Source organism: Alexandromys fortis, unplaced genomic scaffold, assembly GCF_014885135.2.
Source record: "Alexandromys fortis isolate MF-2015 unplaced genomic scaffold, M_Fortis_MF-2015_v1.1 scaffold_51, whole genome shotgun sequence".
Classification (NCBI taxonomy): domain Eukaryota; kingdom Metazoa; phylum Chordata; class Mammalia; order Rodentia; family Cricetidae; genus Alexandromys; species Alexandromys fortis.
Window position 1 is genome coordinate 9,774,397 of NW_026067925.1, and position 24,412 is coordinate 9,798,808.

A 24,412-nucleotide genomic window follows, 5' to 3' on the forward strand; every position below is an offset into this window, starting at 1 on the left:
TGGTTCTCTCCTTCTGCCTCAAGGGTTCTAATAGCTCAGATTGGCCTTAAACTTGCTGTCTCTCAGGATGACTTTGAACTTCTGATCCTCCTGACTTCACCTCCTCAGTTCAGGGATTGCTAGCACTAGGAATTGAATCCAGGGCTTCGTGCATGCTGGGTAATCACTCACTCTACCACCTGAGTTATATCCTTACCCCCACTGCGAAGTATTCCCAAAGGCTCATCACCCTCTACTCAGAGCAAATGGAAGGCTGCACACCCTGAATCTCTGAAGTACCTAAATCAGAAATTTCCCCTCAAGGTTCTTTGTTGCTTTTATGTTGACTTGTCTTGGTGCTTCCTAAGGACATTTATACTGTGCCTGTCACTTACCCTTACCCTGTGGTGAATGCAGAGGCCAGGGTATCCTGTGCCCTACTTTGGCATCTCTGTCTCTTGCTCGGCCTCATGGTGTCTCTAACATTCCCACTTCCAAGACCCATCTTCGACAAGACCCTGAGTCACTCCTGACTGAGGTAATTACCCCAAGCGCCTCTTGTCCCTTGTGCAGTTAGAAGCGTGGTCTTGCAGAGTTGGCAGCCATGGCGCCATTTATTTCTGCAAATCCAGGTGTGTCAACATATACTCATTCACGTACGAAGCTTCTAGGCTACCTCAGTAGCAGCACTGAGTAAGTACTGTTGAGGGAGAGCATCTCACAAGGCCAAGAGCATTCACTCAAGGTCCTTGGGAGAGTCTCCCGACACCCCCCACCCCCATCTAACAGATGCGGGGTGTTTGAGTGGGTGGCAGAAGGGTTTCCCAGCGGTGTCTTCTAGAACTGCCCTTTGGACACTGCATGCTGGGATTGGAGGGACTGGCTGGTCACAGTCTACTTGCTCTGTAGGTCTGGTAGCTTTGGCTGTAACTTGCTCTGTAGAACACGCTGGCCTCAAACTCAGAGATCTCCCTGCCTGTGCCTCTCAAGTGCTGGGATTAAAGAGGTGTGCCACCACTGCCTGGTTGTTTACATTTCCTAAATGAACTTGACCCTCAAGAAGGTGGAAGACTGCAAAGAGAGGCTGGTGTGCCCCATGGATGCGGTGTGTGAGGGCCTAGGGTAGCTAGCTATGAACTGGGCCTTAGCACGGCCTCCATAAAGCGGACGACAGCCATAAGCCCAGAGGATCTGGGGCCCAAAGGGTTTATCAGGGCAAAGGCATGAAGGAAGTTGTATGGCTGAGAAGTCAGAAGAAGATGTGAGACCAAGGCTGGTGGTGAAGGAGGAGAGTGAGTGGCAGCTACGTCCCCTGGGCGTCCAGGCAGATGTGGCGTATCTATCAGGGTGGGATGCTGTGGCTGCAGCCTCATGTGGCCAGAGCCCTTACTTGGGTAGTTCCTGCAGCCCCCTGCAGTGGAACCTCTCCTCCAGTTCCCATCCATCTTGGTGAGTTTCCACTTCTTGTAGGAGTCACAGGTGAGGGTATCAGGGGTCAGGTTACAGATCTCCAGGCGAGAATAGTGCCTCAGGAAGTCACTGAAGGACATCCTGGCAAAGCAGAGACAGGGTGTCCTGAGTTATAGAAGACATGGGGCCAGCTTGGTCTTCTACCTGGTCAGGCTAGGAGCTGCATGGGACCCAGTGGTGGGCACTAGAGCTACAGACTCAGAGGGTCCCAGATCTAGTCCCGTAACGGCCATGTTCCAAGTGAATGACTTTGAGCAAATTGATGAGCTCTCTTTGCATCCCAGAGCCCTCAGATGTGAAGTGAAAGACACGCATAAATGCAGCTGAGACAACATACGGGCTCTCTGGGTAAACAGTAACCACGGTAGGTGTTCTCTGGGGCAGCACACACACCGAGGTCCTCTGTTTGCCAAGGACCTAATTTCTTTCTCTTTAAGACTTCTTTTATTTCTATTATGCATGTGTGCTTACATGACTTTATGTGCACCACATACGGGCAGGAGCCAGATCTAAATCCCCTGCAACTGGAGTTACAAACAACTGTGAGCCACCATGTGGGGCTGGGAACTGAACTCAGGTCCGCATGAGCAGAGAGTGCTCTTAACCATGGAGCCATCCCTTCACCTTGGAGTTGGCTTCTTAATGAGCAGGGATCTCTCTCTGGGGGACCAGTGGGAAGAAAGGTCTCATCTTTGCTGTCTCTTGGGGTCTGACCATTACTGAAGGAATTTCTCTCAGCCCTTGTGACATTGCTCTTTGGAGCATGAACAGTTTGAAGAGATTTAAAAGTTGTTCAGGATTGTATGGAGATTTTTTTTCTCTGTTTTTAGAAACAAGTTCTTGCTAGATTGCCTGGGCTAAGCAGCTTAGTCTCCAGTTTGAGAGTCCTCTGCCTCACTTCCTAGAGCGCTAGGGACAGAAGTGCAACACTCTGCCTGGCACTTAGGAACGGCAAAGCCAGGATGCCATGTTACATGTCCTCAGTGTGTTGAAAGCATTTCTGCCAGATGCTCTGGCTAGCAACTTTCCTGTGTGGAATACTGGGGCTCTTGCCCTGGAGCCGCCACTGTCTTACCAGAATTCTCCGTCTTCTTGTCGTTCTGTTAGCCTGGCCCTCACTTCCGGGTCTACCGTGTTCCAGCTGGGGCAGCTGGAAAGTAAAGCAACAGGAGAGGCCTTAGGAATGGGTGTGTGTGATAATGACCATTTCTTTTCATGGTCCCCAAAAGCCGAGGTGCGGAGCACACTCACTCTCTCTACTGAGGGCCTAGGCCACCAGAAGAAGGGAGTCATTTTTCTTGGACCCAGGCCCCACTGAGAAACACAAAGCACAGCCTAAGGAGCACAGAACCTTGTACGGGGAGCAAGGGGAAAGGCCATGCTCTCCCGGAAGATTATGGATAGGGGAGTAGAAAATGAGCAAGGCCCACAATCCAGGGATGGGGAGCATCACCTGCTCCAGGCGAGATGCTCCTGGCAGCTCTTCTAGGGGCAACTGGGAATCCACCAAGGACCCCCAGAGCCAACCTGGAAGGAAGCCTGCCAATAGGTGTTCCTCTGCTGAGGCCAAGGCTGCCTGGAACAAGTCAGAGAAAGGGTGGAGGAAGGGAGGTGTGCAGTAGGGAAAGAGAGTGTGTGTGTGTGGGGGGGGACCCAGAGGAGAGGCTAATGGAGCATTTACCCCCAAGGGTTGAAACCTAACAACTACCAGCAAGTCCTGGAGGTCAACAGGCACATCTCTGCTCTTGGCGCAAAGTTCATGTCCTTGAGATGGAAGTGTTATTAGGACGAGGGATGACTTTTAACTGTTTTTTTTTCTCTTTTACATTTATTTACTTTGCATGTGCACGCATGTTTCTGTGTGTGTCCGTGTGTCCGTGTGTGTGTGTGTGTGTGTGTGCTACATATGCCAGTAGGGTGGTGGTACACTCATGCCACAGAGCTTCTGTGGAGGCCGGAGGATAACTTGTGGTACTTGGTTCTCTCATTCCTCCACGTGGGTCCCTGGGATCAAACTCATGTCGTCAGGCTTTAGTGCCAAGCACCTTTGCCCGCTAAGCCATCCCACCAGCCTATGGGTGCCTCTTCCCCAGAGGGTCCAGTAGCAGAGTGAGTCTGAGCTGGAAAAAGGCATGCAGGTGAAAAGAATGTGCCCCGCTGGAGGCCTGAGCCTGGGCACAGCACCTTAGTGCAGGGAGTGGTGTCCTGTTTACAAGACCCTTTAAAAGGGCACAGCCCTGGGACCCACTTGGTGTGAGTGGTGAGTGACCTCAGAACCTCACTTCTTGGCATCACACAAAGTGCCTCCTCTCTGGGTTTCAACAGGTCCTAGTAGAATGCATTACCCTGGCTCATCTTGCCCCCCCCCCGCACCCTGGCTGACCCTGCACCCCGGACCCCCCCCCCCCCCCCCCCCCCCCCACCCTAACCCCACTCCGCACCCTGGCCCACCCCCTCCCGCACCCTGACTCCCCCACCCTGCACCCTGACCCATTCTGACTCCTGGCCCCCCTGCCCCCTCCCCACCCTCTGGTACACCTGGCACCCTGCCCCCCAGCCCTCTCCCCTTACCCTGGCACACCCTGCACCCTGACGCCCCCCCCTCACCCTGGCCCACCCCGCACCCTGACACCCCCCCTGCACCCTGGCCCACCCCGCCCGCACCCTTCTCACTTGTCATTCCACTTCCCGGTCCACTCTACTTGTCCCCAGGGATTCCGGATTCGGATCAATTTTTGTAGGCTTCCTGAGCTTTCAACCTGATGGATTCAGTTAAAGAGGTTGAGGGCCATGAAGGCTCACACCCACCCCCCTCCAGCAAGAGCCAAGTGGATGGAGGAGGCTCACAGAAGCAGGAAGAGGCTTGACCCTCAGACCCTCACTGCTGCCCAGGTCTGAAAAGCTAAAATTAAACCCCAGGCACCTGGGAGGCCTCACTCCAAATTCCAAGGAAGCCAGAACTACATAGTGAGACTCTATCTCAATAAAACACCACTTCTCCAAAGCAAAAGTAAATAAATAAACCAAAGAAAATGAGAATTAAGGCCCCCGGGACCTGGCTTTTGGAGGGCTGGACCCTTTAGTCTTTTCAGCAGCCGGAGGTACAAACAGCCTGCCCTGCCCTGCTGCCTGTGTTTGGGGTGTTATGGCTAAGCCTCAATTAGCTAACTGGAATAGGATGTACTTTGGGCTCTCAGAGAGGCTTTCTCACTTGCTTAAAGGTGTTGGATGAAAGGAAGATGCAGTTTGGGAATTTTTTAGTTTTTATTTTCTTAGACAAGGTTTCATTGGTTTACCCAGGCTGGCCCTGATCACATGAACTCAAGTGACCCTCCTCCTCACTGAAGTTACTGGGACTACAGGCCCATGCCACCATAGCTTCCGCTTACTTGTAAATGGCTCGGGGAAAACAGACATGCATATGGAGAGAGCATGTATGACAAAATTTAGCAATGTTGAAATATGCATAAAAATAAATTCCTTAAAAAAGTCCTAGCATACGGGAGACAGAGGCTAGGATTACCGGTATGAGGCACCATGCCCACTAACAGTATCTCGAAGAGTATAAAATACCATACAGATGCAAAGCATTGTGTTAGGGTTTTGTTTTAAAAGCTGGTTCAGAGATTAAGTTGGAACTCTCTCAGAATAGAAGAATGCCTGCAGCAGCAGCTGTGGCCAGCAGGGGGCAGCGCGCGCCGCGCTGATGCGGGCCTGGAGGCCCCACCCTGGACAGCCAAGTACTGGGGTGCGGGGATAGGGGAAGAACTCGGTCCTCCCAGAGGGCCAGTACCTCCTCAGCTCCGGTGACGGAGTACGCATGTCCTTTCACCAGCTTCTGGTATGTGACGGCCTCCGAATCCGCAGCACTGGTGATCTGCAAACACAGTCAGCAGCTGCTCCAACTCTAATACGAAAACGACCCAAAGAAACGGACAAGCCATGGGGCCCAGACTGGGGAACTCTGCGCATTCATCCTGCCACCTGGAGGAGCCCCGTGGTACTTTCAGTTGCTGATCGTCAAGGAGCAAGTGGGAGCACCTATTCCCAAGCACACTCCTCAGCGGTCTTCTGGATGGGGAGGGCGTGAAGGAGGTGCCCGTGGTGACCGTAATGATGACACCCAATGGGCACCTGTGGCCAAGATGCTCTGGTCTCCCATCCCAACCCCTACTATGCCCAGCTCAGTTGCACAAACAAGATGGCAGTTTTTATCTCCAGTTCTCTTCAGAGTCAGTGTATTGGACCGCTAATTCCTCAAAACTACCCTTTTTGGGGGGCACAGACTTGGGAAACTCCTGGGGCCCGGACCATGCCCACCTCCCATCTCCCTGTTGTTGAGGTTTGCCTGCAAAGCTATTTTGGGGAATTACTCTCTGAAGTCTTCTCCAGGACCCACAGGCACTGGGACAGAGTGAGTGAGAAGCTGCTGGGTGCTCAGACAGCCCTGCAGGTGTGGGGGGGGGGAGGTCTGGAGACCAGCAGAAGGGGGTTGGGGGACTTTCCTGGAAACTGGGTTCTGTGAGTGGGGTGATTCAGAGCAGTCAGAATGGAAAATGGACTGGGGACGGAAGGGCTGGAGACACTGTTTCTATGCCGAAGGCACCCCCAGATGGCCTGGCTGTTGCCTAGCAACCCCTGGCTTCAAGTGATGAGCAGCGTGGTGAACAAGGGATGCACTAATGTTCTTAATGAGCTCTCGGGCACTCCCAGGGCTTCCCCTGAGCTAGGGCAGACCAGGGTGATTCCAGAGGGTGGTGTGGACTTACGTCGATAGAGCAGCCGAGCAGGGAGCCTTTCTGCAGAGCCTTCTGAATGATCTTGAACAAGTTGGGAGGAGGCTTCCTCAGCTCATACCACTCAGCGATGCCTCCTGTGAAGTCTTCAAAGCCCTCGGTGGTGGCGCCACCTGAGAGGGCTTCATAGCACCCATTGATCCTGAAGGAGGGAAGGCATGCTGCCACTCACGGGCCTTCATGCTGCTGACCCTGTGTGGTCCATCCCCGAAGGGGCCATCCCACTTCAACTCAGGTCCCCCCTCACGGGAGCTCATGGGGTCCTCCGCTTTTAGTCTTCTTATCTTTATCTCCAACTTGGGGTACCCAGGAAGGCAAGGCGCTATCTCCCTAATCACGTTTCCAGAACTGTACAGTCCTGGTGCTGGAAGGACTTAGCGATGATCTGGTTCAGCTCTGGCGTGAACTCTCTGACACAAAGGGGAGATTGGCTGGTTGACTGTTGACTGGTGCTTAGAAAGACACTTCAGCCATGAAGCCGGCTTCCTGGGAAGCACACAGTGGCGGGTTCCTGCGTTCACTCCTATGACTTCTCCATCAGTCTTCCTGGCTGAGGACTTGAAGCCTCCCTCCTTTTTAGCCTAGGTCTGTGGGGATTCTAACCCCAGCAGCTGCTAAAACGGACTCACCTCAATGCAGGGGGCCACTAGCACCAGCAGCTGAGTCACCTCTACAGAGGGGCTCACACTCTGGGCAGGCCCAGCACAACTCTGGGCAAGCTGGGTGAGACGCAGCTAGGATTGGAACTGGGAAACCAATCTTACCAGCCATGTGATTTGTTTTGGTTGAGTTTCCACAATTGCCCTATCTCTGCAATGGGTAGGGTTTTTTTGTATTTTGTTTTCCCCACTTGTAAAACTTTTGCTTTTTTCAGTTGGTAAAATGCAGTGGGGCCCACCAAAGAAGCTTCTCAAGCCCAGAGCAGTCAGCCCCAGAATGTTCCAGTTTACTTAATTAAAAACAGCAATGACTGCCATTTATCATTACGTCATGTGACTCGGCACCATGCCCACATTACCTCCTTGAATTAAGAGCTCAGTTTGGGCCAAAGTCATCCTTTTATAGAACAGAACTTCTACTCAGAACAGTCCCCAAATAGCTCCTGCTGTTTTGGAGTCCAGCAGCCGGGGCAGGGTGGGGTGTTGGGAAGGGCGTGGTTACTTACTTGGCATAGGCCTTCTCCAGCAGGGCACTCCAGAACTCGCTCCCCTCAGCGGAGTGCACAAAGAGGAGCTCCCCGTCCTTAGTGGGCAGCCTGTCGTCCACCACCACCTCCACCCACTCGCCATATTGCCAGAACTGCAGGGCAAGAGAGGGTGGCGCTGGGACTCTGAGCCTCAGCCGCACCAGGCTCTCTCCCGCCCAGCCCCTTGTAGGTTCCCAAGATGCCCCTTAGTCTCCTATGCTAGGCACGCCCCTTACCAAGCAAGAGAGGATGGTGGAGCACGTCTGTGTCTCCAAACCCACCCATACTCCTTTCTAAAATATCATTTCTCATTTGTCATCATAAAAAGAGGAAGCTTCTTAACTTCTATCTCAAACCTCAAATAATAAGCGTTTTTTTAAACGTGTAGATTACTTCCTGAACACATTACTTCCTGTACACCGAGATCTACCTCCATGGGTCTTTCCCACTCGCCACTCTCAGGCTGGGAAAATCTTGTCTCTCTTCCCCAGCATCCTCTGCAGAACAACACTGATCTCAGGAGTTCGCAAACCACCAGGGACTAGGGGACTGAGGAGCCAGCCCCACCAGGAGACTCTTGAGCCCTTGAGCCTGGGTGAGGAGGTGCCTAAGTCGGTTCTTCAGTTACCTGGAAGTGGAAGATCCCAGCATAGTTTTCCTGGAAGCTCTGGTCCAGGGGCACAACCCGAGCCAGGACTTCTTCGTTCAAGGTGAGGGAGGCGATGGCAGCCAGCAGCCAGCAGTCCCCTGAGAACACAAAGTCAAAAGTTCTTGTCAGATCTTAGTTCCTGGAGGATGCTAAGACTTGTTCCTACAGCTGGGGGTTTGACACCCAGCATTACCCTTCTATAGATGGAACGATATTTCAGATAGTCCTCATCTGAGGGATAGGCCAGTTGGCTGGGTGGATATTTTAATGCCACTGCCAAGGGACAAATGTCACGTTGGGTGGATGGCAGGGTACAAGAAGTAAGGTTCATTCTCTGTGAAACTCGGAACTCTGGGGTGGCCGAGCTGTGTCCTTGGAGCCCGGCTCTGTGACTGACACAGGAGCTGCGATCGTCATGGATGAATGGACTTGACTGGGCAACAGAGGCTTCATGAGAAGAGATTCTCCAGGGGAGTTCGAATGAGAGGAAGAAAATGCAGCAGCAGATGGAAAGGGGCCGACACTGCACGTCTCTTAGGAGAAGGATTCGGAGACAAGGAGGACATGCAGGCTGGCATCGTGACCACGGGAGTATTCAGCAATGTGGGTGGAACAGCCGTGAGAAGTATGTGTGAGTTCAGACTAACTTGGAGGGTTCCTGCGTAGGGGCAGAGCTCCCTTCTGGGATGTGGACACAGAAGAGACTGGCCAGGGACAGGGGCAAGGAGATGAGGTTCTCTGAGCCTCAGGCCCATCCTTTGCAAAGGACAACGTATGTTTAAAGCAGGCAGACCTCATTGGTGCCCAATGTAGGAGCTTCGTGCAGCAAGCTCCACGGTCATTCCCTGCAGTTACAAACAGCCTGGTCCAACACCAGCACAGGACAGTTTGCGGACAGGGACGCTGGTGGACAGGGACACTGCTCAGTACAAAATACCAACAAAGGGGGGGGGGCAGGGACGAGGATGAGGATGTTTACTGCAGTCTTAAGAAAGGAACATTTGCTTAAAATTTTCCACCACAGAGAATAGTTTGCCCATTAGACGTACTGGCGACATTTATGGGGTCCTGAATTCTGGTTGGCTGTTGAGCAGATCCTGATGGAACCTGAGCTAGACGATTCTGCTGACACGACGGCATGTCCACTTGAGGCCTGGACATGCCGTGCCAAACAGTGGCGGTAAGTGGAGAGTGAGCACACAGCCTTCCTAGTCAGTCAGTACGCAACCAAAAGAAATCAAACCGTGTCGCTCCTGAAATAGGGTCGGTGGTGCGGTACTGTGGACGTTGTAGTTTTCCACTCACAGTCATCTGCTGCCCTCCTACTGACACCAAGACCGTCCCTGGACTCTGTCTCCAAGGTTCAGTAGCTATGTCTCTGTCCCCAATTCCAGAGCAAGGGAGCATCGGCTGACTTCATTGGCAGGCTCAGGAACAAAGTGTAATGGCCCCCAACTGAGCTTGGGGTAGAAGGGGCAGGTGGCCTCCTCTGCATTGCCATCTCTAAAGATGGGTGTGGACTGAAGAGCTGACATCGTCCTGCCACCGTGGAGGGGCAGGTCGTCTGCCCGAAACTCTGCCAATGCTGATGAAGACATGAATGATACAGGACAAGCCAGGTCCCCGAATCAAGCTGGACCTAGAACCAGACCTGGCTTGAAGTTTTTCAGTCCCATGAACTGATCATTCCCGTTTCCTCACTCGGCACACGGGGCTGCAAGTACCTGTTGCTTCATTCTAGGGGCAAATGGGCAAGACCCATTATTTCCTCAGGCCTTCCTGCGTGTTGCCCACTGCCCTAGGAGAGTCAAATACCCTTCACGACAGCTCCAGGAGGGCAGTGCAACCGCTGTCTCCAAGTTAAAGTTGAGAGTAAAAGGCTCAGAGAAGCGCTGTGCCCTGTCCACAGTCAAACAGCTACAGGCCCAAGTTTTAAAGATGTGACTTTACCGGCTGTTGGACTTCCGGAGGAACCCTCTAGGTCAGTGAAGCCATTATACAGACCAAACTGGAGACTCTCTGACATGCAGAAGCTATGGAGTCCCTTGGAAATTTGGTAGCGGTTATTTAGCTCTGGCTATAGGCGAAGCTGAGGATTGGTACAGATGGACTGGACATCTATCTGGGGGTTGCTTTCCCCACATAATCCTAGGTGACGCCATGGATGGACCTATGGATTCAGTGATCAAAAAGACCTCCAAGTTGTCTGAGGTCTGCTACTGTCCCATTCAAGCTCCTTCCAACTCTCCACATTGAAAGATCAGTTCACCAAGCACCAGCTGCTCCTGGGGTGGTAGGAGCCCCCTTTTCATCCTACTCCTCCTCTTCTTTTGGCCTCTTTAGGAGCCAGGCAATACCTGCGATTCTAACTTTCTAGGAATTTTCTAGGAATCTGGCAAGCTGCTTAGATTTGAGTCTATCCACGACACCTGAAGGAAGAAAGCCTGGGGTGGTGTGTGTGTGTGTGTGTGTGTGTGTGTGTGTGTGTGTGTGTGTGAGTGTGTGTGTGTGAAAAGGGACCCAACTGTAAGGAGTCAGACCTGAGCCAGGAACTTGCACGGATCCGATGCAATGTTGCATCAAACCCTTAGCATCTGCCTAGGTACTGTCTGAGCCCATCAGTGACCATCTTGCCCTCCCTTTAGATTCCCTCAGCCCCAGCCATCAATGCTTTTACACCAGCATGCACGTGGAAACACAAGCACGTGTGCAGGGCCAGCCCATGGTTTTTATAATCTCAGTGTTCACTACAGATCAATGTGCTATTCAGGGAACAATGACTGAGTACAGGAGAGCCTGGCTTTGGAAGGTGACACTGTATCTATTTGTTTGTTGTTCATTTATCTGCATCAGAGTTCAGATTAGGTTCGCACACCTGTCTCACGTTACCACTAGCCAGCAATCCTGTGTGCTCTGACCACATCCTGGAAATCAGGGGTCTTGCTTTATGGCTTCTGGTTCTCTTCTTTTATGTCCCAGAAACACTTCTCCAGCTTAGCCTCTTCTCAACCTGCCTTTGGAGAGGACCGCTTTCCTCATCACTTGTTGTCCGGTTCCTCTGAAAGGTCATGATGCCAGAGGGTCCCTGGGCGGTAAAGCCCTGGCTCCAGACTAAACTACCTGCTTAGCTCACGTTCCTGGAAGGAGCACAGTTCAAACACCTCCACCTCAAGTCTCTGTTCTTCCTACCAGCAGGTGTTTAAAAACTAACAGGCAGCGCCAGGAGGTGGTGGTGTACACTTTTAATCCCAGCAGAAGCAGGTGGATCACTGTAAATTCAAGGCCAGCCTGGTCTACAGAGTGAGTTCCAGGACAGCAAGGATTAGGCATCTAACGCTTGTGCAATACTTTAAAAGAATAGTCTAATTTTTTTAGGACTGTCTCATAGCCCTCATGAGATGTTTATCACTATTCTTATCACAAAGGTCAGGAGGTCTATGGAGTGGACATTCAGCAGGTCTCATGTACATATTCTCTGAGCCCAAACCCTGGGTTGTTTTTGTTTTGTTCTCTTGAGACAAGGTCCCACTGTGGAGCTCTGGCTGGCTTGGAACTTGATAATGTAGACCAGATTGGTCTCAGCCTCCCTGATCTCTGCCTGCCTCTTCCCCTCTAGTTCTGTAATTAAAGCTATGTGCTATCATGCCCAGCCAAACCTTGGGTTTTGCTTCAGAATAGCATGATAGTAATTTCTTTTTGATCAGGAGTACCCAGTTCCCACTAAGAACACTCAACTGCAATTCAGATTTAGCACTAAGGAAGAACACACTAACGGTCCCTTAAGCCCTGCACTTTAATAACCTAACATCAGTTCATTGTCTTAGTCACTGTTCTGTCCCTGTGAAAAGACATCATGACCAGGGCAACTCTTACGAAAGAAAGCATTTAACTGGGGGGCTTCCTTACAGTTTCAGAGAGGGAGCATGGCGGCATGCATGCCACTGAGGCAGTACCTGAGAGCTACATCCTGGTCTGTAGGCTGAGAGAGAGCGACACTGGGCCTGGCTTGGGCTTTCCAAACCTCAAGGCCTACCCCCAGTGACACTCTTCCTCCAACAAGGCCACACCTCCTAGTCCTCCTAATTCCTTCAAATAGTGTCATTCGCTGGTGACTAAACATTCAAATACATGAGCCCCTGGGGCCATTATTATGCAAACCACCATATTTGTGAAATATTAAAATTTATCTCTTCATTGTGAGGCAATTCACCAAGACAATGTGAAAGGTTAGCACTAAAGAGTCAAGAAAATGACACTAAGATCACAGCCAAGGCAAGAAACAAATGACGGGCATTTGCATTTGTTGGTGTTGGTGGTGGTGTTGAAACAAGATCTTGCTGTGTGATATAGGCTGGCCAAGAACTCAAAAATCCTCCTGCTCCAGACTCCTCTGTGGTGGGATTACAGATGTGCCCCGCCACACCCAGCTCATCATATAAATCTTATAGTCAGTCATGTATTCAATTTTTCAAACTCTAGAGTCCAGTGAGGCCAGGAGAAGAATATGTTGGTTTTTAATGAAGTGGAAACTCTTAAAATCCCGTCTCATATTTTATTCCTTCTTTCTCCCTTATCAGCAGAATATTTTTAAATAAACTGGGAAGCTCCAATAACCAATGTTTAAAAAAATGTCAATTCATATACACTTTCTTGACATCAGTCTCTATGCAATGATTGCGCTGTTGACACGCTCAAGGCTTGCCAAGTGCCAGGACTGTGCAAGAGTTTGTGTGTATTTGCACAGTATCATGTCCTTTCACGGTCACTAAACAGCACGGGGTAAATATCCATATCCTATTTTACGGTTATAACCGGGTTCAGTGGGGTTTGTGGCTTACCCACCGGTCCCAGAGGGTAAATATCTGCACCATTGTCTGTTCATCTAAGCTTTTTCATACACGTCCTTCATGCCCTGCTTTGCAAATAGGCTGCCGTCACTCCCAGGTTCAGCCAGTTCAAAGGGCAATGCCTTAGGACTTCAGGACTCCAGAGGTAACCTGGGGATGTCTGCAGAGAAGCCACGCCATCAAGGTCAGAACCCACCTTCTGTAAAACATTTTTATGAAACACTCCCTTCTGGATCATCTTGGTGTCTCCAGGCAGGTGCTCTAGCTGGAGACGTCCCTGCGGTTCTTCCTCAGCGAAACTTGCTTGAGGCAGTTAGAGGCTGGGTAGGTAATGAGCCAGCTGCCTAATTTGGAGGAGTCTGATCACAGATTAACTAGAAGGCTACAAAGAGAGGTGACTAATCTGTTTTAGCTCCAGGAACACCCTAGAAGGCGCCTTTAGGGACCAGGTGGTCACATGGCTGGAACTTGAGGGAAAAAAAAAAAAACAATTATACAGGTTTTACCTTCACCTGCGAGAGACTGAAGACTTGAGCACAGTGTTCCTCATGGGCATTGCTTTGGCGCTGCTCTCTAGGCAGACAGGAAGAAACTGGTGGGAGGGAGGGTGAGATGCCCACTCAGGGCTTGGCCCCCACTTGGGTGAAGGACTGTCTGTCTCTTCACATTGAACCTTGAATTACCCAAACTCCTGTCTTCCTTTCTCACCTAGAAATCATTGCTGTTGTTACACAGGTACGAAGCTTGTTTATGTTTTACTTCCGATGGACTATTTTTGGGTCCCTAAATTACTCTCTTTATCTCAACACAGAAACACTTGTCTCTGGAGCCTGAGTGCTGGACCGAGGTGGGCAGAGATTGAGTCAATACACTCTGCTTGCTTCTGTGATTAGTTTATACCCTTCAACCTCTTCTCTGCTTAGGAGCCCCCTGACCAGTAGACACAGGGTTATGGCTGCTGGTGTGGTTTAGCCAGTGGGGGACCTGGACACCAGAAGACAGGGCGTGTTTATCCTGGTTCTTCTGATGGTGGTTTTCTCGTGGTGACATGGTACAGGGTTTTAGAATTCTGGCAATGGCCCTAAACCTGCAGGTTGGGACCCAGAGAAGAGCCATGGGGAGCTGTTAGTTTTTACTAACTACATGTTCAAGAGCCTGCCTCTGGGGGGCAGAGACAGTCATCTACCCTATTTTAAAAAAGAAGCCCATATTCTCTGTTGCAAAGATTCATTATCATAAATATGTCTCTTCCTCTTAAATTGGTCTATAAACAATATGATCCCAATAAAAATAGCAAATGAATTTTTAAAATTGGAACCTAGTCGACGCCTAAGTTTATAAGGAACATTAAGTGTGAGACACCCTCAGAAAACAGTATCTAGGAGAGGCCTGGAGTGATGGTGCATCCTGTAATGCCAGCACTTGGGAACTTAGGTGGGAAGAGTTCCCCAGGCTCTCAGACGCATGCCTGCCACATGCTCCCTGCCTCGCTGCCTTTTCACCTCAAATCCCTCTAAAGCAACAGAGCTAAGTGACAAAGAGACCACAGATTAAAATCTCTAAAACTGGGAGCTAGAGAGATGACTCAGAGGTCAAGAGCCCTGGCTGTTGTTCCTCTACAGGTCCTGAGTTCAATTCCCATCCACCACAAGGCAGCTCACAACCATCCAGAATGAGATTTTGTGTCTTCTGGCACGCAGGCATCATGCAGACAGAACACTATACATAGTAAACAAATAAGTCTTTTAAAAAAACAATCTCTGAAACCATGAGCCAAAGAACGGGCCTGGGAGAAGGCTCTGCAGGCAAAAGTTTTTGTCCCAAAGGCCTGGGTTTGATCTCCAGAGCCCGGCCCAGAGTCCGCATGGTGGGAGGAGAGAACTGACTCCTGCAAGTTGTTCTCTGTCCCCCTCATTTGTGTGTGCCCCCCACAAATAAATACTCTTCTAAAAAGATAAATGATAATTGGTTTAATGTCCATATGTAAACAATCATATTATGCAACTTAAATTTATATTTACACATACTTACACATTCGTAACTATGATGAACTGTCCATTTATACGATTTGCCCTCCTATTTATGTTCTAGAAGTGGGGAATTCTATTACAATCTTATTTTTTTTTTGATTTTTCGAGACCGGGTTTCTCTGTAGCTTTTTACAATCTTAGACTGGCTATCTAAATATAAACATAAGCCATGAAAATTTAAAATCATAAGTAAAAAATATTTCAATCTAAAATAATAAATGTAAATCAAAGTAAAGGAATTATATGGTAAAAGCCACAAAAAGTAAAATAATGAAAACACAAAAAACATGAAAAATTAATGTGATTCAGACCTAGACCAAAAGTCACATCTTTTTAAGGATATAAAGAGCAACAGGTCAAACTTATTAGAAATATGAAGATACATTTAATGGAAAAAGGAAAAACTGATGTGTGTACATGTGTTCAGGTGTGAATATATACGAACAGGAGGCTGTCGATGCCTGTGTGTGTTTACGTGTATGCATATACATGAGGCTCTGCCTGTAGTGTGTGTGTGTGTGTATTATGTTCATACACAAGAGCGGGGGCTGGGCATGTGTGTGTTTGTGTTCATCTGTTCATGTGTGTGTGTTATGGGCATACACAAGAACAGGACACTGTGCATGTGTGTGTTTGTGTTTGTCTGTTCATGTGTATGTGTGTGTGTGTACTATGTGCATACACAAGAACAGGACACTGTGCATGTGTGTGTTTGTGTTCACGTGTATGTGTGTGTGTTATGTGCATACACAAGAACAGGACACTGTGCATGTGTGTGTGTTCATGTGTTCATGTGTGTGTGCACGTGTGTGTATTATGTGTCTACACAGGAGCAGAGGCTGTGCAGGTCATCCCCAGGAGTTGTCCCTCAGGTCCACCCACTCTTCATTTTGAGAAGGGTTTCTCACAGGGCTGCTTAGGCTGCCCAGGGAGCCCAGAGACCCTCAGTACATGCCCATCTGCTGCAGCCACAAGCCTTTGCCAGTACCTATGCTCTTCCCTCTGGGTTGGGGCGCCCTCTTCCTTCTGGGTCTCTTTTTTCTATTAAGACAGGCTCTCAATCTGTAAATCTGTAGCTCAGGCTAGCCTGGAACTCACTGATAGCCTATGTTGGCTTCAAATTCACAGCAATCCTCCTGCCTCAGCACCCTAAAGTGCAGAGAGTACAGGTGTCTATACTCTGGCTCTGAAGTATATTTTCTTTTTTTTTAAATTAATTTTTATTGAGCTCTACAATTTTCCCTGCCCCTCTCCCCCACTTCAACTCCCCCAAGGTCCTCATGTTTCCAGCTTACTCAGGAGCTCTTGCCTTTTTCTGAAGTGTATTTTCTTTACAGTGGCTTGCTTTCCCTTTAAAGGCTATCCTGTTTTATATACTGTCTATATTTACACTGTTGTCTGTGCTCCCTGGGAATGGAAAGGCACAAGTAAATATAAATAAGCACTGCCTTGGCCACTGTTCAACCGTGACATACCATCTCCGGTCTGCCTCGTACTGGCCTCTGTCCAGCACCCTGGACATGAGCAGGGGCAAGGGTCAGAGAGGGGTCACGATAGGGTCACTATAGCACTTATCACTCATGAGATTCCCCGTGGCTGTGCCTCCCAAGGGTGGGAGTTGGTAACGGCTGAGCATGTCGTGGTTAGCCCAGAGGTTACTGAGCTGCCTGTGACCACTGTCCACAGGATGCCATTCTGTCACCCAGGCTGGCCCTGGTCAGTCAGTCACACACCATCTGGGAAGACACTAAAACTTCACAGCCTGAGCTGCAGGGGCTGCCTGTGTTCTCCCGTTACAACCTCTGCTAGCACTGGGCTTTGTTTCTGTCATAAAAGATGGATTTCCTCTATCCAAATAGAAAGGCCAGACTTGGGCTGAGGGAATCTTTGGATTATAAAGCTCTGAGGTAAAATGTCTGACAGTTTGAGGAAAGTGGGGAAGGCCGGGTTCTGGAGTCTAGGGCCAGCACTGAAAGGAAATTGCTAGGGTCAGGGGAGTGGGTGAGGGCCTCACAGCCAGCCTGCCACCTTTATCTTTTGCTTGGGGAGACACCGAGAAACCCTGCCTTCCTCCGCTGGGTTCCTCCAGGGTCCTATCCAGGGCTGCAGGCAGAGTGCGTGCCTCTTCCCTCAGAGACCTGGCCTACCCCGTTCTTTTTCTAGTTTTTCACTCTCTGGCATGTTCCACACACCTGCTCGCCAGCACCAGAAGACACCATAAGCCGCAACACCCTAGGCCCTTTACTCTCTCACTCCCCTGGAGCTGCAGCTGGCTCACTTTGTTCCTTGGCCCAGGCTCTCACTTCCTGTGGGTTTTCCGCCCCGGGTGTGACCCGCCCTTCTCACATTGTCCTAGCACCATGGGGTCCCACCTGCCAATAGGAGGCAAGCAAAGTGGACTTGACGGCTGCCCGGGAGCTCATGAGCCGAGAGTCTTGGACGATTATCATAGGCAGCAGCCACTTTGGGCAGAGGCATTGGGCCAGCTTGGATGGGGAGGAAGCTAAGCAAGTGGGGTAAAGACCTCAGATGTGACCCCCAGGAGGCCCACCAGAGGCAGATGGAGACACACAGATGGGGCCAGAAACCTGAATCTGGGTCCTGATGCTGCCACTTAAGAGTGTGCGAACTTTGCTGTCTATTTTCCTCATGCACAAGCCTTAGCCACCGTGGAGGTCAAGGTCAGCACTGAGATCAAGGGCAGCATGGAAGTCAAGGTCATCACTGAGGTGAAAGCCGTGGTTGTACAACTGCTTAAAAGTCAAGGGTAGTCTCTGCAGAGAAAATCCCACACCCCACCCTACTCCACAGAACAGTTTTTCAGGGGAAACTGAGTTCCTCTTCATTCCTTCTGGACCCTGGACCTGAGAATCCTGGGCCCTTCTGGGGTTCCTTCTCTGCTTGATTCCCTGACAGAACACAAGGCTGCCAGGCTCTCCCATAGCTGGGGTTTGGGTTTTTCCATCCCTTGGCCTCAGCCTTGGGGACTCACTTGGTCTACCTGGATGAAAAGGTTCATTGTTTCCGTTGCTCTGGCTGCTGTGAGCAGCACTAGAACCCACGGCCTTCCCTGCACACCCAAGCCTGCAGACAGCTCCCTGTTGGCAAGGCTGTGTCCAGACCCTCCCTTAGCACAGGCCTTCTGAATGGTTCCTTTAAGCTCCGGGCCCTCATCTGAAAAGTTAAATTCATTCAGGGCCATGGCTGTAAATTTCCAGAGTTGTGCTCCTGGTGCCTGCACCCTGTGTGTGGCAGCGCCGTGTCGAGGCCAGGGTCACCTGCACCACTGTGGGAACGGCTGCGGCTGGGTTACTCATATTTGCTGTTCCCTATAGGGCTTACCAAGTGGAAGATGAAACATCTGTGTTTTCTCTTTCATTTCCTTCAGCCATCAACATCTTTCCTTCCCAAACAGGAAAGTGAGGCAGAGTGGGGAAGCACTCCAGGGGACCCAGGACGTGCTGGGCTCTGCATAGCCTCGCCACACCTGAGGGCAATGGCCTGTGGATAGAGTCTGGCCACCCGTGGCTTCAGCTGAGCCCTGCCACGGGTATGAGCGAGCTACAAGGCCAGGAAAAGAGATACCCATCGCTGGTAATCTTCAAACACAGTCAAGGTGGTGCTTAAGCTCCGGGATGGGAGACAGGACACAGCCCAGCCAGCCACACCACTCCTGGAAGCCCTTCCTATGCCTCAGTTCCTCACACAGGCTTTTATGGTTACTTTCCTAATTTGTGTGCCATGGGATGTCTTTCTGTATGCTGTGAATATGGGTTGCTCTCATTGGTTGATAAATAAAGCTGATTTGGCCTATAGCAAGACAGGATAGAGTCAGGTGGGAAATCCAAGCAGAGATACAAGAGAAGAAGGGTTGGAGTCTGGTAGATATCAACCAGTCAAGGAAGCAAGACGTGTAGAAAACAAGGTAATGACATGGCCACGTGGAAATGTATAGACTCATAGAAATGGGTTGATTTAAGTTGTGAGAGCTAGTTAGTAAGAGCCCGAGCCATTGACCAAACATTTATAATTAATATTAAGCCTCGGAGTGGTTATTTGGGAGCTGGTGGGTAGGAGAGAAACCTCCAGTTACATTTGTGCTTAACTTTCTCATGGTTCTTCTGTTCCCCCCTCCCATGCATCCAAGCAGGGGGGCAGTGTCACCCTCTTCTACCCCCAATCCAGCCTTAGGCTATGCCAAGGCACTTGGACAGCCAGCTCACAGCCAGCAATGGACAGCCATGAAAGCTGGATCCCAGAGATGGTGGTGAGCACTGGCCTGGGCAGGGAAGAGTGGGGCTGTGGAGTGGGCTTAGCAGAGTGGGATCTGGGACCGAGAGAGAAGAGGGTGGGAGCACTTTCAGGGAGAGGGGAGGACCAAAGGCATGGGGAATAGGCACAGACCAGGGTAGAAAAGGTCAGTGCGAGGCCAGGTCTGGAGAAACTGGGTCTGGAGTCTGAACTGGCCCCTGGGCCTGAGACTGAGACGCCTTCCCTTCTCACATTCTGACACCAGCCTGTCCCAGCTTGTCAGCACTTTCTAAAGCACTTAGATTTTAGCTGTACCAGCTGACTGGGTCTCTAGGGGTTTGAGAAAACCAATAAACACCAAATATGCCACTGCTGGGATGCCCAGGACAGCCAGCCACTCTGCAGGCTACAGCTGGACCTGAGATGCGTTCCTGCACACTCCTGATGAGAGGTTTAGAATGGACCCAGAAGTGGAAACTGAGAAAGCCCATAGCTAGGTCTAAGAGAAACTCAGAGAAGAGCCCTCCCCACCTCCTCCTTTGTGAAGCTCCTCCCAGCGCTGGCGGGAAGCCTGGCACTCCCCTCCCACATGCTCAAATATCCCAACAATGCCGAACTTCCCTGCAAGCTGGCCCTGGCTACAATGTTGCTGGAACCTTAACTCTCCCTCAGTTATGCTGCTGCAGTGCTGGAGGTGCGTGGAGATGCCTTTAGCGGTCACCATCAATCACTGTCACCCGAATGAGGCGTTTTCATCCTCCCCATACTGGGAAGATTCTCAGCACAACACATTTTATCAACCCAAGTGAGGAAGCGCTCATGGCACGCAATGGGTAGAGGCTCAGGATGTTGCTGAACATGCGAGAACTCCCAATCATGAAAACATTCTCTGTCCCAAATGTCAAGAATGACACCCAGGAGAGAGCTTGCCTCCAGTCCTGCTGGTTTTGTCGCTCGTTCCTGTGGTGGCCTCCTTCCTTGCCTCGCTTGCCCACAGCTGGATAAATGATCAAGATTATGGAAGCAGCTCCTGGCTACACTTCTGCCTTCGGTCTCCAGCCCATCTGACACCTTGTGAGGAAGAGACAGGCCACTCTCCTGCCCTCAGCAGCCCAGACAGGGAGGGGACCTCAGTTCTCAGATAGCTCAACTTCAGGAGCAATGAGAAGGAAGGACCAATGAGTCACTGTAAGGTCCCTCTGGAACTGGCTTGTGGGTTTCTCTAAAGCAGTGGTTCTCAACTTCCTGATGCTGCGACCCATTAATTCATGTTGTGGTGGCCCCCAACCATAAAATTATTTTGTTTCTAGTTCACAAATGTAATTTTGCTACTGTTATGAATCGTAATGTAAATATCTGATTCGCAGGATATCTGATGTGAGAACCGCTGCTTTAGAGGAAACACCCCAGCCCAGAGCCAGGCCTGTAACAAGGTGATGATAAGTCACTCTGGGCCTTCCCTCCTGTTACTCATTCCACAGCCTGGCAGCAGGCCAGAAAAGGCTTCCCCAAATGGGAGTTCCCCACGCATGTGCAATCCTGTCATTTCCACTAAACTTGGGGAGGGAGGAAGCCTGCACTCTACCCAGTCCCTCCTCACCAACGTCAGGTCTCCAGTCTCTTGTGCGGAAGACCCCCAATCCATTCGTCCCCCTTTCTTTCTCTCTCCTGCTGCAGGAAGGCCCTGAAGGGAGTGGGAAGGACAAGATGGAAATAGGCTCACATTTTTGGGCATCCACAAAGGTACAGGACTTTTGCCACACTTTCATACTCTGATGTCTGTCTGGTCACCAGAGAGCTGCAAAGCCCCTTCCTTCCTCAGTTGTCCTGGGACAGTAGAACATACCTGCCCCCAGGTTTCCTTTACCTTGTTGTTCCCCACAGTCCCAACCCTCTTGGGCTATTCCTATGGTCACTATCTTATGTAGGATTTTTTTTCTCCTGGTACCCAGGCAGCGTGGCTCCTCATCCTCTTGGCTGCCTTCCCATCGTCCTCCACCCCATGCCTCTTCCCATCAGGCAGCCAAAACTCCCTCCCCCAGCTCACTGCTCAGCTCACTGCCTCCTTCCCACACCTTCAGAAGAGAGAGGTAGAGAGAGGAGGGTCCTTGCTGCTCTCTGGAGCTCCTGCTCGCCAGCAGCCCCCTTCAGTGGAAGGGATTGAGCTGAGGCAACAACATGTAGGAGACACACCAGAGTGAGGGTTGGCCTGACGAGGACTATTGCTGGTTTTTCACCCATCTTCAGAGGGATGGAGGAACCCCCAGAGGCCCTGGTCTCAAGAACATTTTAGAATCAGGGGTCTCAAGATGCTGCATTGTGTGGAAAAAGGAAAAAGGATTCAAATGTCCACATGGTTCCCATTTCACAGATGGGATATTGGAAACTGATGACTAACATTCCCAGGGTGTTGGAGGCATGCACAGGAGCCCAGCCGTGTGGCGCAGGAGCCCAGGTTGGGTGGCACTAATAGGCTTCTGGTTCTGGGAAGGAAACAGCAGCAAGTGTGGCCATCACAACTCTAATGTGCTGGAGCAGAGGAATCTCAAAGTTTCCCCACTACTACCTTCTCAGTCATAACCCTCTCTGACACTGTGGTCACCACTGGACCCATCCAGGCATGAAAGAGGGGCAGTGCAAAGCAGCCTCATCTGAGTGTCTCCCCTCGGGCACACTGTCCCGTCCCCAGAGGTTTTATCAACTCCTTGCCAAGCCTTAGCCTCTTGCACACCGAGCCTCTGTGACTTATCCCATTTCATCTCCACATGGTTATAACCATTTTATGGACGAGTGCTCTCGCTGTTCAAAGTGACAGAGCTCAGGGGCTAGCCTCTAACCATTGGGCGCCCAAGTCCTCCCTCTCACCCTGATGCTTTCAGATGCTGACTGACATGTGTGCCTTGCTTGGCTCTGACGTGTGAGGACCGAGCCATGCCAGAGTAAGGGATGGACAGGAGACGGGCCCTGAAGCCCCGCCCTCTGCCGCACTATCCCCTGCCACAGTCACCTTTAGTTGCACTGAAATAAAACCTACAATTACATTTCTTCCACCAGCCATGAGGGTGCACATCTATACTCCCAGTACATGGGAAACTGAGGCAGGGGGAGGTCCTTGAATTCAAGGCCAGCCCAAGCTACGACATGAGAACGCATTTTACAAAACAAACCCCCAGTTCACCTCCTCGGTTGCATCCCTCACAGTTCGGGTGCCGCGAGCCATGTGGCTGGTGGCTACCATACTGGGCAGTGCAGCTGGACACTTGCGTCGTTCCTAAGTGCTCTGTTGAGACAGAGCTGGTCGAGCCTGCCTCATTCCTAACCTCCATTCTAGGCCACCTGCTCTCAGGCAAGTCAGAGACAGCATGGGCCGTCTCATCCTGGGGCTCACCTTCCACGCAGTGATCTTGCCTGGACCCGACTGCACCTCACAGGACATGGAGTCCTTACTGCTGCAGCCCCATAGAGGAGCCTCCCTGGAGCTAACACTGTTGGGGGCTGAGGCTGAACAAGGCTCCGCTGACTTTGAACTCTGCTCCCAAGCACAGGGGAGGTGACGGATTTTTAAATCACATGCTGCAAGTGTGGGCCTTAGGAAAATCTGATCTAACCCTTTCTTCCCAGACGTGAGGTGACTGAGGTCATACAGGGATGTGCTGTGGCGCCCAGCCACAGACAGTTGGTGGGAAAGTTGAGGGAGTGCCCAGACAGCCAAAGGTCATATCCTGATCTACAGACCTAGAAGTCAGTCCCACTACCCGCTGGGCACGCTGGGGCTTCAGAGGACAGTTGGAGGTGAGCTGGAGGCTCTGATGGATTCCTACCACTCTTAACTCCACAGCCAAACGCAGAGCTACCACAGGAGGCTGTAGCCTTGCTGTCTGATGGCCAAGCCTGGGGCAAGACAGGGCCTCAAGGCAAAACAGAGGCCAGCACTTCACCGGAGCTCCAGAGCGCCAGAGTGTTGTTTCTGCTGCCTGAAGCTGCAGCAGGGAAGACAGCTGCAAAGCAGACAGCAGCCTCGGGAGAGAGCTGTGTCAGAGCCTTTGCAGCAGAGAGGAAGTTGCGGAAGCCATGACTCATAGATACTAAAGTATTCCGGGAGGGGCCTCTGTGGGGGTGGGGTGGGGTGATGGAGCAGGAGGGTGGGGTGGGGCTGGGGTGAAGGACCATGAAGAGAGAAGAATGGGTTCACTTTCTTCTTTAAACTAGCCTACACCTGTTTTCTGATTATAGTCTAGTTTTTTTTTGTTTGTTTGTTTTGTTTTTAACTACAGGCACCAGCATCGTCTTCTTTTATTCTTATTCTTCTTGTTAATTTGGTGTGTTTCTGAGATAAAGTTGCCTGGAACCCTTAGTAATCCTCCTGTCTCAGCCTCCTGAGTGCTGGGATCACAGGCACCCACCGTGCTCAACATTTCCACGTATTATTTTAAAGAGGCAGCTGCAAATTCCAAGAGAAGGCTGTCATTCACAATTCTTGGCTGGTACTCTTTGAAACGGTCAAGTTCAACAAAAAACAAGAAAGGGCTGAGACACTGTCACAGTTGACAGGCGTCTTGGGAGACGCAACAGTAATGTAATGTAGCATTCTGGAAGAGACCCTGAACCTACAGAGTCTTATGTGAAGCGTGGCCCTTAGGAGAATACACCGATACTGGTTATCAATGGTAGCAGATGTACCACCCTCATGAAATGGTCGTAAGACTAAAGACTAGTTCTGGGGTATAGGAGTCTCTGTGCTGTCTCCTCAATTTTCTGCAAATCTAAAATTATCCTAAAAGGACAAAGTTTATTAAAATGCAAAAATTCCTATTATAAGGATGAATTTAAAAATTCACGTGTGGGGGCTGGAGAGATGGCTCGCTCAGTGATTAAGGGCACAGGATGCTTTCCAAGAGGATATGAGTTTGATTGCAGCATCTACATGGTGGCTCACAACCATGTAACTCCAATACCTTCCCTGGCCTTCTTGGGCACTGCACAAACAAGATACACACACACACACATGCACATGCACACACATACACGGGGGTGGGGGCAAAAACCCATACATATAAAAGTGAAAAAAAATAAAAATTTAACATTTTAAGCCAGGCATGGTGGTACTGCTGTAATCTCAACACTCAGAAGACTGAGAGCGAGAGCATTGTGCGTTTGAGGATGGGATAAATATGAATTCTAGGCCTCGGCTACATAGCAAAACC

General features: G+C 50.6%; 1 protein-coding gene across 1 annotated transcript in view; it reads right to left on the reverse strand.

Annotated features, from left to right (window-relative positions):
* Positions 1-24,412, reverse strand: part of Capn2 (calpain 2) — a 50,494-nt gene that overhangs the window by 16,012 nt on the left and 10,070 nt on the right. The window contains exons 3-9 of the mRNA XM_050142879.1: positions 8,060-8,178; positions 7,411-7,544; positions 6,219-6,387; positions 5,243-5,326; positions 4,123-4,208; positions 2,525-2,599; positions 1,370-1,530 (exon numbers count right to left, since the gene is read on the reverse strand). Of these exons, the coding sequence (XP_049998836.1) occupies positions 1,370-1,530; positions 2,525-2,599; positions 4,123-4,208; positions 5,243-5,326; positions 6,219-6,387; positions 7,411-7,544; positions 8,060-8,178 (828 nt within the window). The remainder of the gene's footprint in view (positions 1-1,369; positions 1,531-2,524; positions 2,600-4,122; positions 4,209-5,242; positions 5,327-6,218; positions 6,388-7,410; positions 7,545-8,059; positions 8,179-24,412) is intronic.